Source organism: Anomalospiza imberbis, chromosome 9, assembly GCF_031753505.1.
Source record: "Anomalospiza imberbis isolate Cuckoo-Finch-1a 21T00152 chromosome 9, ASM3175350v1, whole genome shotgun sequence".
NCBI classification, from domain to species: Eukaryota; Metazoa; Chordata; class Aves; order Passeriformes; family Viduidae; genus Anomalospiza; species Anomalospiza imberbis.
Window position 1 is genome coordinate 3,802,606 of NC_089689.1, and position 13,047 is coordinate 3,815,652.

General features: G+C 44.5%; 1 protein-coding gene across 2 annotated transcripts in view; it reads left to right on the forward strand.

Moving 5' to 3' along the window:
* Positions 1-4,790: 4,790 nt before the first annotated feature.
* ABL2 (ABL proto-oncogene 2, non-receptor tyrosine kinase) overlaps positions 4,791-13,047 on the forward strand; it is a 39,740-nt gene continuing 31,483 nt past the window's right edge. For both annotated transcript variants that reach the window (XM_068199412.1, XM_068199415.1), the window contains exon 1: positions 4,791-5,186. In XM_068199412.1, the coding sequence (XP_068055513.1) occupies positions 5,003-5,186 (184 nt within the window). In that variant the 5' untranslated portion in view covers positions 4,791-5,002. The remainder of the gene's footprint in view (positions 5,187-13,047) is intronic.

The following is a 13,047-nucleotide window of genomic DNA, read 5'->3' on the forward strand; positions in this document are numbered from 1 at the left end:
TCCTGCGAAACCTCAGCACGGGTAATGTGCTGCTGTTGACAGTTGACAGATACATGCACAAGCTACACAGTTCTGATCCGTGAGGGTGCTTAGTTACCCAGCATACCTAACCCCAAAACACAGGGCCAAATAAAAGAAGAATGGGGATGCCTGAGATGTTGTAGTGAGCTGGCTGTCTCTACACACTCATCTTTTCCACTACAACACCATGTGCCCAGTCCCTTTCCCCCCTGTGCATGGAGCTCTTCCTTTTCTGGCTCTCCTGGCTGGTGTCGATGTTTAGACTTGTGGCAGTGTCAGAAGAGTGGTTTGAATGAAGACAATGCTGAAGCAGCAGAAAAGACAGAACAAAAGGCTGCTTCCTCAGAGGAGGGGGATGATTTGGGTAGTGGGATACACATTTGTGGGAGTGTGTGTGTGTAGGTGTTTTTATCTAGGGTGGAAGAGAGTTTTTGACAGAGGAAATTTCATCTGCCAAGGGCTGCATGTGAACCCTTGTGTACTGTTGGGCAAAAACTGTTACTTCCCCAGAAAGCTTTTATCTTCATAGACTCTCACTGAACAGGCATGAGAGTACCCCAAGCTATCCTGCATGCACTGTACATAAATGCTAATTTAAATCATAGTAGTGATTTAAAATAACTTTAAGACAACACTGAAACTATTGTGCCAGGCCAGATCTGTGCAGACATTTTAAGAGCTGTCAGTCAGAGATGAAAGGGTGAGTGTTTAAACAGGGTACACCTAGAAACAACATCCTCCTTTGATATGGCTCAGCACTTACAAGCTTTCAACATTTACTGCAGAGTAACTAACCTTGTGTCACAGAGCCTTTACCAGATTCTTAAATATTTCTTCTTTGTTTTGAAGCCTTTCCGCAGAACTCCATGGTGGCTGAACCCCAGAAACCAGGTGGGTGCAGCCCGGAGTGGTAGAGGGACACAGAGCAGCACTGTCCTGGGCGATGTGGTGGGCAATACCCATTGTCTTGCAGACACCCAGGGGGAGCTGCAGCTGTCCTGAGCTCCACAACATGTTCTGGAACTGAATAAAGGCACAAAACCCCTGACATGCTGTACACAGGTATCCCTCAATCAGGCCTCTGCTGTTCTACACACTTAGCAAATACCTTAACTAATACATCTGTGTCCTAAATACCAGTCAAATATTTCACACACATCTGTTTCTCTGTACAGCTTTGGTATACAGAAGGTTTATGATCTGGAAGAGCAAAGATTATTGCTAGAATTAATTTTTAAGCTGCCACCAGCATCCTTCTAGCTAATTTTTTCCTAAGTTACAAATACAAACTGCTCAGTTAACTCAACAGTCATGCTCAGGAGTCTCCAATTTGTCCACAGGCTCCTTCTGGCACAGAACTCATACTTCAGGCAGATGACAGTTAGACTGTCATGCACAGTATGATGTAAGACTGCTCAGCCAGCAATTTTTTGAGTGTGTGATTTTTGGAGCACGCTGTGGATGAGGAGCAGGTGCATTGTCAGTGCTTATAAGAAGCTTCAAGAAATGGACATACCATTAATATTTAAAGTCAGAAGTGTTTCTAGAAATACCACATTTCTTGTCAGGCACATGACTGTAACCTCAGTGCTGCCTTGGTCCTTTTTACCCCTTACTTGAACAGCTCATGAATGGCAGATTGACTGGAAACCCAAAATCACCAGGACAGTAACTTATACTGATGCCTCATTAATGCATGGTGCCAGACCTCTTCACAAGAAATTACCCTTGAAAGACAGCCTGTTCCTGATGCTTCATGAGGCTGATAATATCACAGCTCATAAAACTAGATAGCATTGGTGCAAGTTTTACCTCTTGGCTTTGCATGTTTAATAACCACGACACTCTGAGAAGTAAATACTTATTAGCCTCCGTTTTAACAACAAGGAACGGTGTGGCTCAGTGTCATCAGTAACTCAGCAGCACAGAGTTCCTTTCAGTTTGGGGAGTTTCTTGTTTATATCCTCATTGCTCCTCTAGCAGGGACCAGAAGAGCTGTCACCAGCCAAGGCATCCCCTGTTTGCATGACACCTTAAAAATGATGCTGAGGGGACCAAGTGGGGCACAGTGTGATGGTCTGGCTTGTTTAGCACACATCAAGCAATGGTTGGGGCTCTGGGTTTGCTTTTGTTACAGGGTACAGCATGATCTTTAAAAACTGTTATACAACAGCAAAAACCCCATGCTGCTGCCCTCTTCTCCTTGCAACAGGCCTTCTTAGAAAGCCCCTGCCTGACCCCATCCTCAGGAAAGATGGTTTTGTGTGTCAGACAAGTTTCCTGCAGCTGGACATTAATTGTAACCCACAGCAGGCTTCTATGTGCAGAAGGTGCTGGGAGAGAAAATGAGAGATTTCATGAGATCTGAGGAATAAGAACAGTGCTTAAATCCAATTCTCCTTGGTGCACTTGCACATAACAGTCTCTTGACACTTGTGTCTTCTTTTAAAATACTAATAGCCTTCCTCTGGATAGTTCTTCATGATCAGCAAGTAAAAAGCATTAGGAAAGAAAAACAGTATTTCTGTTGATTTTTCAAGAGTGGCTCTATACTACGTGGCAACTGCAAATGGCACTGTGTTTGTTGTCCCTACAGTCTCCAGAGAACATATATTTTGTTTACAAGGCAAACCATTTATAAATGCCAAATCCTGCAAATTCTAGCTGGAATGAGACCAGGAAATAGCTCCACTGCAGAGTTTACCACGGCCTGGTTCTGCCCGAGACTGCCCATTCTGCAGGAACACCCTCTGCTCATATCCACATAACCATGTCCGTACAAGGTCCGGGACTTGGCACCGTGTACCCCATGCTGCACCCTGGATGTTCCCAGCGCTATTTTAAGAACTGTTTTGTTGTGTGTTATTAGGAGGTCTGTTTGTAATTCCCAATCTCCCAAATGTTCTTAGCCCATTAATTTAGCAAGTTAAGGCATTTCTGACTCCACGTGCTCCTCATTCCCATTTACTCCATCCATCCTGTGTCAGAGTACACATCAGTCCAGTGGGATGAGCCACCCCTATTTTAGGCAGAATTATTATTGCAGCAGGGCTCAGTTTGAGTACACGCACAGTATGAACTCCCTGGGAAGGTAGAACATGAGCTTAGAATTCCTTTCACTGAAAGCTGGCTTTCATAAAGCTCTGAGAGGAATGTCTCCTCACCTTCCCACCACAGGACAGCGACAGAGGTTGGAAGCTGGTTGGCTCTGAGTGTTACCAAGCCAATTTGTCACTGTCACATCAGTTATCAGTGGTAAAGGCATCTGAGGGGAGCGGCACTGTGGCTCATCCAGGATGAAGCAACATTACCAAGACTGCTGAAATAGCTGCTAGCATGGAGAGAGAAATACTTCCAACTGCCCAGGTCCTCTAAACTGTGACGAGCACTATTATCTTTCAGGACAAAACCTCCTGCCTTCTGCTTTGATTAGAGTGCCTTATGCTAGTATTAGAGAAGGTGAAAGAAGTTGGTTTACTAGTTAGTTACAGAATTGAGTGTATGTTCAACCACCCAACAAGAAGATGCTGCTGCCAACCACTCCTGGTGTTATTCACACAGCAGTGATTTCCTCCTTCTCCATGCCCTTGGCCAGTACAACAGGTCCTGGCAGGAGCCCAAGGAATCAACCTGAAGCCTGGTAACCCACAGAGACCACAGAATCAATTAGGTGGGAAAAGAACCCTGAGCTCATCGAGTTCAGCCTGTGACTTGACACCACCATGTCAACCAGTGAGTGGTGAGTACCACATCCAGTCTTTCCATAAACACCTCCAGACAGTGACTCCACCACCTCCCTGAGCAGTCCATTTCAATGTCTAATCATCCCTTCTGTGAAAAAATTCATCCTAATGTCCAACCTGACCTTCCCCTGGCACAGCTTTAAGACTGTGTCTTCTTGCCCTGTCCCTGGTTGCTGGGGAGAAGAGGCTGACCCTCACCTGGCTACAACAACCTCTTCGTGCACAGCTTAGGACAAGCCCACTGCTGCTCCCTTCTGCAGGCACATGGCCCTGGCTTTACCTTCATGCTTGCTCAGCTTTGTAGGCAAACCAGCCTGGCTGTAGCCTACAGGGACAGTGTTGCTCGGGCTGGGCCAGTCTTGAGGCCACAGCCATCACCTGACAAAGTTCAAGAAGGATTTGGACGACAGTCTTGGGTTTGGCTCTTGGGGCTGTCCTGTGCAGGGCGGAGAGATGTACTTGGTGGATCCCTCCCAGCTCAGGAGATTCTGTGATTCTCCTGGGCTGCTGCTCACGGCCAAGATGGGAGGCCTCTCCTGGGGTGCGATCTGGCGAGTCACCTGTGTGGGCTCTTGCCCCTCAGCCCATGTCCATGTGCATTCCCTCGTGTTCCCATCCCCATTGATGTGCCTTGCCTACGGCAGTGCCAAGAGGATGGTGCCAGACTCTTCAGTGGTGCCCAGAGACAGGAGAAGGAGCAATGGCCATAAACTAAAGCACAAGAAATTCCACCTCAGCATGAGTAAGAACTCCTTTATGCTGAGGGTGGCAGAGCACTGGAACAGGATACCCAGGGAGGGCGTGGAGTCTCCCTCTCTGGAGAAATTAAAAACCCGCTTTCCTGTCACCTGCTCCAGGTGACCCTGCCTTGGGCCTGGGAGATCCACAGAGGTCCCTTCCAACCCAAACAATCCTGGGATTCTGCGTGCCGCAGCACGGCGGTCTGGGCTGGGGGAGGGCAGCCGCCCTCCCTCTATCCCAGCCTCCCTTCCTCCCTCCCTCCTTTCCTCCCTCGCTCCCTCCCCTCCCTGGGCGGACCGGAGGCGGCTGCGGGAGCCGCTCCGTCCCCGCTCCGCCGGCGCTCTGTGGTTTAAGATGGCGGCGGGGGCTGCGGGGGCGAGCCCGTGAGCCCCAGCCCGCAGCTCCGCGGGAGTCGCCGGGACCCGGCCGCGGGAGGACCGGGACGCGCCTGCCGGGCCGGGAGCGGCGGGAGCGGCGGGATGTGAGCGCGGCCCGCCATGGGGCAGCAGGTGGGCCGCGTCGGGGAGCCGGGCGCGGGGCTCCAGCACCAGCCGCCGCCGCCGCCGCAGCAGCAGCAGCCGCGGGGTCTGCGGGGGAGCAGCGCGGCCAGGCCGGCGGGCCGCCGGCGGGAGGCGGCCGGCCGCTCCGCAGAGGGAGGATTCAATGTCTTCACCCAGCACGGTGAGCGGCCGGGGCGAGGGGGAAAGGGGCGCGATCGGCCTTCCTCTCCTCCCTCTTTTGTTGTGGTGGGTTTATTGGGGGAGGGGAGAGGCAGGCGAGGGGAGCGGGGCAGCCACGTCCCGGGGGATGCTTGCCCCGACCGCCACGTCCCGGGGGATGCTCGCCTTCGGAGGAGCTTCTCCCCTGCCACCCGCTGGAGCTGGGGATCGGGACTGCCCGCCAGCCACAGCGGGAGCGAGGTGGCACCGCTGGGGATCGGGACCCGCGGGGTTCGCTCGCTGTCACCGCGGAGATTCCGAGCTCTGGTTTTGTTTACAAAGGTAAAGGTAACATGTGCCTTGTCCGACTGTTTGCCGAGGCGTTTGTGACTGCCGTTGTAGAACTGTCAGACTGTCTCGGTCCTGACAGAGTAAACAATTTCGTTTTGACTGGGGTATTATAGCTGCCATCTGATCCTCGGTTGAAGTTTTTGCCTGTCCACTTCTGTTCTTATTGCTGTAAACTGAGACCGGAAATGTTTCATGTACACGTCCCTGTAACCTCTCTTAGAAGGAGCCACACACCTTCAAATCTCCTTTGTAACCATGTTTCTTGTATACATATATATGTATATATACATACACACACACACACTTACTTGTGCATTATGTTAAGATGTTGCCAAGTTTTGGAACTAAGACCAACTGAAACCTGTCTGCCTTGACAAGCATGTTGAGGGTAGATGTGCGGATGCATCTCAAATCCTAAAGACCTGAATCAGCTCTGGAGAGCTTGGCTTTAAGTGGAGAGAGAGTTGTCAGTGTTTATAAAGCAAGGCTGCTTCTGACAATACACATTGTCTTTTGCTCAATACACTCAGGCAAAAAGATTAAGGAAGTACAACCAGCAGTCTAAAAGTAAATATCTTCTGTGACTGCTGACATGTAAGTATCTATCAAAACAAGAGCACAGCATTAAATCTGTTCTTAAAAATCTCAGTGTTATCACAGCTTTTGAGTTCAGGGAGCAGTATCAGCTTTAAAACCAAAACAGAACATGCTTGCTGAGTGCTTGACCTGCAGTTAAACTAAGAGTTGTTATTTTATTGCAACTTCATGTTTTACTCTTTGTATTTTTATATGTTAAAAGGCACTTTGGCTAAAACATTCCTATCACAGACTCCACACTCGCAGTGTTAAGGACATCTCAGAAATTAGACACACTTCCTTCAGTGGGGTGTGTCTAAGTCTTTAGTAGCAGAGCAAGAATGCTGTAGAGACTGCTGTGTACACTCCTGCTAGTGTCAAACTGTCTTCTCATGCTTTGGTACCAAGATGACTCTTTGGTTCCTGCTCTTACAAGGCAAGGACAGAAAGGATGTTTGTGCGAAGTGCATTACAGCACGTGGGGATGTGTAGTGACTTCCCAATAACATAGTTGACTGACTCGAGCACTTCTTTTCGTTATTGCTGCATGTTTTGGTAGTAATTTAGTTCAGCATCCTGAACAATTCCTTCTAGCTCCTTCTCACACCCTACTAAATTTCAAAGATAGACAGTAGGGAGAATTATTTACATGTAGTGGCAGGGAAATGGAGAGGAAAAGCTTTCTGAAGCATGCATGCACACCAAGAAGACAAATTATGTGCCCTGCCAGCCCTCCTGCTCTGTCTTCCATAGATGAGAAACAAGAATGAGCCTGGAAGGCCAACACACTGAATAAAACGGTTCAGTGCCACATAAAAAGAACATTGCTCTGGGATAAGAGTGATGGTATCTTTCAAAATAATTTCTCTACTATTTATATTGCTTAGGTTATCTGCTTCAGTGGTAAGGTAATGGATGTAGCTTTACTTAGGGTCTTTACTTAGGATTGTTTTTGTTATTTTCCTTGCAGACTGCAAAGGAAGGTGTGTCTTAAAAACAAGATACAGCTCTTTATTCTGTTAGATTATGTGGAAGGGGTGGGACATTTTGGCAACCCAGGTTTTGAGAATTTCAGAGCAGGCTTCAAACTCCTCTTCCATCTTGGTGAATGCCTCAGCTGTATTAAATTGTTCTCTGATTCTATTCACATTTTACTAGGAATGAGTTAACAAGTCAGTATTAATAATCTGTAGCAAATGCTAGTAAAGTTGGGTACCTTTTTAAATACTTGTGCAAAAATTAAAATGCATATAGTGTTCCTAAATCTGGAGTTCACTTTCTTTGTCAGAGAAACTGTTTCCTGTGATCCCGACTCTCCTTGTCCAAGGGAACTTTTTATCATCAATTTGTAGTCTTATTTTTCATTTAATGACCTTGCTCTCCTGTTTTACTTAGCCAGCAGCAAGCCAGGTTTTCTTTAAGTGAGTCATTCTGCTGCTGAGGTGCTCTGGTTGCTGGTGGTATTACTTGATCCACATGCCTCTTTTCTAGTAATTTCTTTCTGAACTTCTCCTTCCATCCTGTTTCTGGGACATGTATTCACAGCGTATGGAAAGTGATGGCAAAAGCACAGGATTGTGGGTTAGCACTCTTGGACTAGTGACTAAACCAGCCAGTCTCAGGATGGAGCTGGATTATCTCCCTTCCTTGGCTTTCCTTGATGCAGTCGTGGATGTGAAGAAGACAACCTGTTTATAAATCCCTACCTCGTGTTGGCAGCTTTCCTACCACGTTGTGCCAGCAGCAAACCTTGCTGAGTACTCCTGCCAAGGTTCATTTTGAGGGGTTGCTTCTTTTGGATTGTTTATGGAAAGGGTGGAAATAAACAATGTTTTCAGCCTCAGACCCATTTTGCTACAGGATTTTGAAGAGCAGTTTGAGTCAAATGGATGAAGTGTAAAACCCTTTTCACTAAGCTACCAGAAATCTGAGACAAACATTTTCACCCAGCTAACTTGATGTCCTTGAAAATCAAGAGATTGAGTAGAGCCAGTTTGTCCCATGATTATTTGCCGGGTTACAGTTTGTGTGGCAGAAGCTCTACAGGAGAGGCACTACAGGCACTACCTACTTCACGATGTACTTTTGGAACAAAGAATTTGAAGATGTTTTATGGAAAGAGCAAGGGATCTGTATTGTGGCACCCCACTCTTCCATCATTAGAACAGACACCTAGACTGCTGGGGCTTTCAGCTCACTGTAGTATTGAGTTCTGTGTGTGGCATCGAGCAGAAAAGTCCTAAGCAAGCTGACACACTTTTGTGATTCCATTAGTTATAGAGCAGAGTTCTCCAGCATGCAAGAAGATAATAATGGAATTTGCAGTCTTCTGCAATTTGCCCTTCAAAACTCCCCTTTGTGAGTATTCCTGGCATGTTGTCAGTGACTTAAAAAGCAGGCTATGGATTGTAAGCATGTTGGTTGCTGTTGGTGTAGTAGAAAGGACGAGTGTGAACGCAAGGATTGCTCAAACACTGGTGTTCCCACGTGCGCACCACTGGAATTCATGAGTACCACAGGGACAGCTCAGGAGGGAAGAGCTGCAGTGAGCAGTAGGTACAACCAAATTCTTACAGATCAGTGCAGCCAGAAAAGACAAGAAATCCTTGGTGCCGTTAGAGGATGAGCTTTCCCTTCCAGAGAAGGATCAGGAGACAGAAGAGGGAAGTCAGTTTTCTCTTTACCCTTTCAGAAATTTGTTTGAGGAAAGAAGCACAAGCAACAGCAACCAGCAACTTCCAAGCTGCACAGACTCTACTTGGCTCGTTTGACCTTTGAACAGTGACACTTGTAATTTTCTTTCAGAAGAGCACTGATTACTGCCTACTGTACCAAGATACTCTTTGGAATGGTCCTAGCATGCTTTTCATCTCCAAAAAGACTTGCTGAGTGTTCTAGAGCACATACTGCAGGAAAATCAGATTATTTAAATCCTGGCTGGGAAGCCTTTGCAATACCTGTTTGCAATACTGCTACAGTTGCCTTGGTGATATATTTTGGGGTAGTGGAAGGCTCTGCCACACTTGAGCTTTTGATCCAGCAGGCACAGGACGTTTGTTCCCTGTTTTGTTTTCTAGAGGAGGAGTTTAGCAACCTTTTATTATGTGCATCAAGGTCAGGCTAGATAAGCCTATACTTTTAAAAATAAAATTATCATTAAAGCTCCCCTAAGGCAGTCAGAGTGCTATGACACATGATAAAAAACATTCTAAAATAGGAAGAAGCATAAATAACACTGTCCCTTTGAAATTCTGAAACTGAAGGGCTGGATGCAGGAAAATGGAAAGAAGGAGAGAAAATAGGGTCAGTTTAACAACTGCACTTTGTGGGCTGCCTAAAATGTTCTTTATTTTTCATCCCAGTGAAATGCAGCAAGCTCAGGCCAGAGCTGCTTGCCCACAGACTTCCCTGTCAGTAAATGCCCTGTGCAGATGGAATATAATCACTGTATTCAGTGCCTGGCTTTTTGTACTGTAAATCAGAAATCTTGTGGGACCACAATATATAAATAACTCCAAACTAATTATTTGGGGCATAAAGGACAGTTCAGCTAAGTGTCTGGAGGAACATCCCTTGTAGAACATGAATCTGTAGGCGTGTTCTCTCTTGCATTCCTCTCCATGATATCTAAATTATTCCTGCAGATCCATTGCATTAAATATTGATTTTTATACCTTGTGTTAAGCTGGGATTTTTGCATAATGAATTTTGCAAAAGAGAGGAGACTACCAACTCGATGGAAGAGACAATATAATACTGATGACTGATCTAATTCTTTTTGCATAGACAGGGAACACAGTCTGAAGAAGGTAAGACTGAAATGAAGTTACTTAAAGGTTTTACTCAGAGCCAACTTAAAAATCAAATTTCAAAGCCTAGACATATCTCCAACTTCTCAGTTCCCCCCATGTAGCAGATGGTGTGGTACAAGTTGTTCTAGCAATATTTCACAAACTTGCTATTGCTTGCAAGTGCAATGTTTTGCAAAAAAAAAAAAAATTGTGGGATTTTTTTTGGAATTAAGGACATGGCCAAGTGAACAAATCGGTGGGAAATGAACAGGGACACACAAGCAAATTGTTACAAGTGTCTTAAACCATCCTTATTTAGTCTAAGTGGGATCACCAGCTCACATAATTAGATTGAGGAGAGTTGGGCTATCTCCTGGAGATGCTCTAGCAGGCTTGGCTTCAGGAATATTTAATGGCTGGTAGTTATTACGGATTCTGGGACAGTAAGCCTGTTCAGGAGGAATGACCTGCTCTGTGACCCACTTCAGCATATATCATGTTTGTTTGTTCCTAAAGCAGGCCAGTCCTTGCTGAAGTCAAACTGTACTTTGTAGAACTTTGCTTTATAGCTAAAGCCAGACGATCGTTAGCATGATTTATTCTAGCTCATTTCTCTTAGCTGTCACAACTTAATGTTTCCAGGATACTTACTATCCATAAACTGCCTTCTAAGTACTGCTGACAGCTGACTAATTTACAGTCATAAGAAACTATCAAAATCCAACTAATACAAACCAAGAACCAGCACTTTGTACTTACTCCAGTAGGGATGCCTGGGGAAGTTGTTAAAAGTAATACAGCTGGGTTTTGTGTGGTGACTTGCAGAGCTCGTTTTCACCGATTGTATTTCAGAAAGCCAGGGATGGATGGATGATCACAGACCAAAGCCTCAGGTGCATCCTGTTTCCAGGCTCCAAAATCCCCAAACCTCTAGCAGTGCTTCCAGCAGCCTGTAATTACAGGTGACACAAGGCTTGCAGTGCAAATGGCCCCAGGACTGCCTTTGCAGGTGAATCTGCAACATAGGTAAAATTTCCTTTTTAACAGCCTTCAGCACAGTGTTTACTGATAAAGAAATAGTTTTCATAGTTGTTTGGGCCACTAGCAGCCTCTTTCCCTCCACACAGCAGGAAAGAAAAGCTTGTGCTGAGGTGCAGCAGCATTGACTTGCTGGGTCTGAGGTCACGGTTTTCTCACCGTTACTGCATCATCCTTCACATTTCTCTGGCTTTGTGGTTATGAAATACTTTATTTTAAAGGCTGATCTTGGCATTACCCATAGAGATTATTCTCTCTGGAATAAGTGACACTTACAAAACCATTGAGGCTTCCTGTTGGTAACGCTGCAAACCACAACAACAAAGCTTAGTTATATTACCCATATCTGCTTAGGAAGTTGCCTGTGCTTTGTGGGCTCTCTATAGAGACATGTGCATCTCCTACTATGATTGCATTAACTTTTTAATAGTTGGCTTTCAGTACCAGCTAATTCAGCAGAAGAATTAAAAAAGAAAAAAAAAACAACCAAACCCCTAAAATAACTTTGTCTTTTTTGTGGGGGAGGCAAAGATGTACAGAAATACTTCACTAAAAATTAAATTAGTTTTATTTCAATCTTCTGGTGGTCTTCAGAGGTCTGTTAAACATACTTCTTTACTTCTTTTTCAAGAAATTCCCCTCCTCTTCTTCTATAGCCAAAATTTAACCTTAGAATATTAATCTTACTAAGATAGTTCAATTAAAAATAACTACATATATTAATAAACATAGAGCTTCACTTAATTTGAAAGTTTTCTGTGACAATAGTGATTCAAGAATTGGGACTACAATTATGTAAGAAAAGTAGCTCTTAAATGAAGGAACACTCATTTTTCTATAGGACAGCATGCCTCATAATTTAATTTATACGGCTATTGGGTTGGATCTTGGTCTCTTTCCTGGTTTGCTTGTTTTTTTCTTTGTTTATTATGTACTATTGAGGAGAAATGGAAGTAGCTTTTTCTTTTTTTAAGCTATATATGGAAAAGGCATAGGAACCATCTCCTGCTGCTTTTGGGTCAAATTTGCAATTGAATTATAGGATAAGAGGATGAGAACATTCTGCATTTGTGACCCTCCATGTCCATTTTTCCTTTGTTTCTCTAATGATAATCCCAACAACAAAACATCAAATATGTCTTGGCTATTCCTATTGTCATCTCAGCTATGATCAGCACCATAGCTGATTTTGAAACAGGTTTCAGGCTTGCTTCTGATTGAAAGAAATTGTGTGAATATTGGCTAAATTATATGAATATTATACATTTTGGAACATGTAGCATAGATCATGAAGTGCTCCTCTTTTTCAGATTGTGTTTTCAGTTAGACTTATTTTTTTTTTTTCAAAAAGTTAGCTGCAGAGAGCGATGTTCCTCAGTAAACACACCAAAACCTACAGGAATTGCAACGTAAAGAGACATTTCCCCATCACAAATCTGTGTACACTCCAACATGGCCTGGGGCAGGAGCGTGTTTAAATATTGTCATATCCTAGTAGATTGGTATTGCCTCCTATATTAACCCTAAATATCAGAGATCTAAAAGGTGTTTACACAGATCTGTTTTCTGGACGAAACCCCAAAATATTTTTACATTCTAATTTCATAATCCCTGGATTGTGAAGATAACCCATTCAAACCCAAGCTGGAGTGTGAAGTAATATAATGAGGCCTTCCTCAGCCTGCAAGGTCAGCTCAGTTTCTCAAAATTATTTCCAAGCTTTTGCTGCTCAGGGTTGCTTTTGCTAACCAGAAGTGTCACAGAGTTAACAAGACTGTTCAGTTTTACTGCTGCTATTCAAAAACCCGTGGGAGGCTGCACGACTGATGAGAATATCAATTTTGGGTTGCTGCTTGGGAAAGCCAAGAGCAGAAGTAGAGCGAAGGTACAGCTGTTATGGTATTTCTGAAAATTGTTTAATAATTAAAATAAATAAAAGCTATTCTTTACCTAATAATAGAAGGAAACTGTCAAGATTGCTTAGATTAGCCTTGAAGGGTTTTTTAAAAAAAAGAAATTTTAAATGTTATTTCCCAGCAATCTGTCAAAACTGGCCAATTAATGAAAGTGTAGTGGCTGTTTAACAGTAAAAAAGCCTTTTTATACCAATCTTTTAAAAATTGGTGC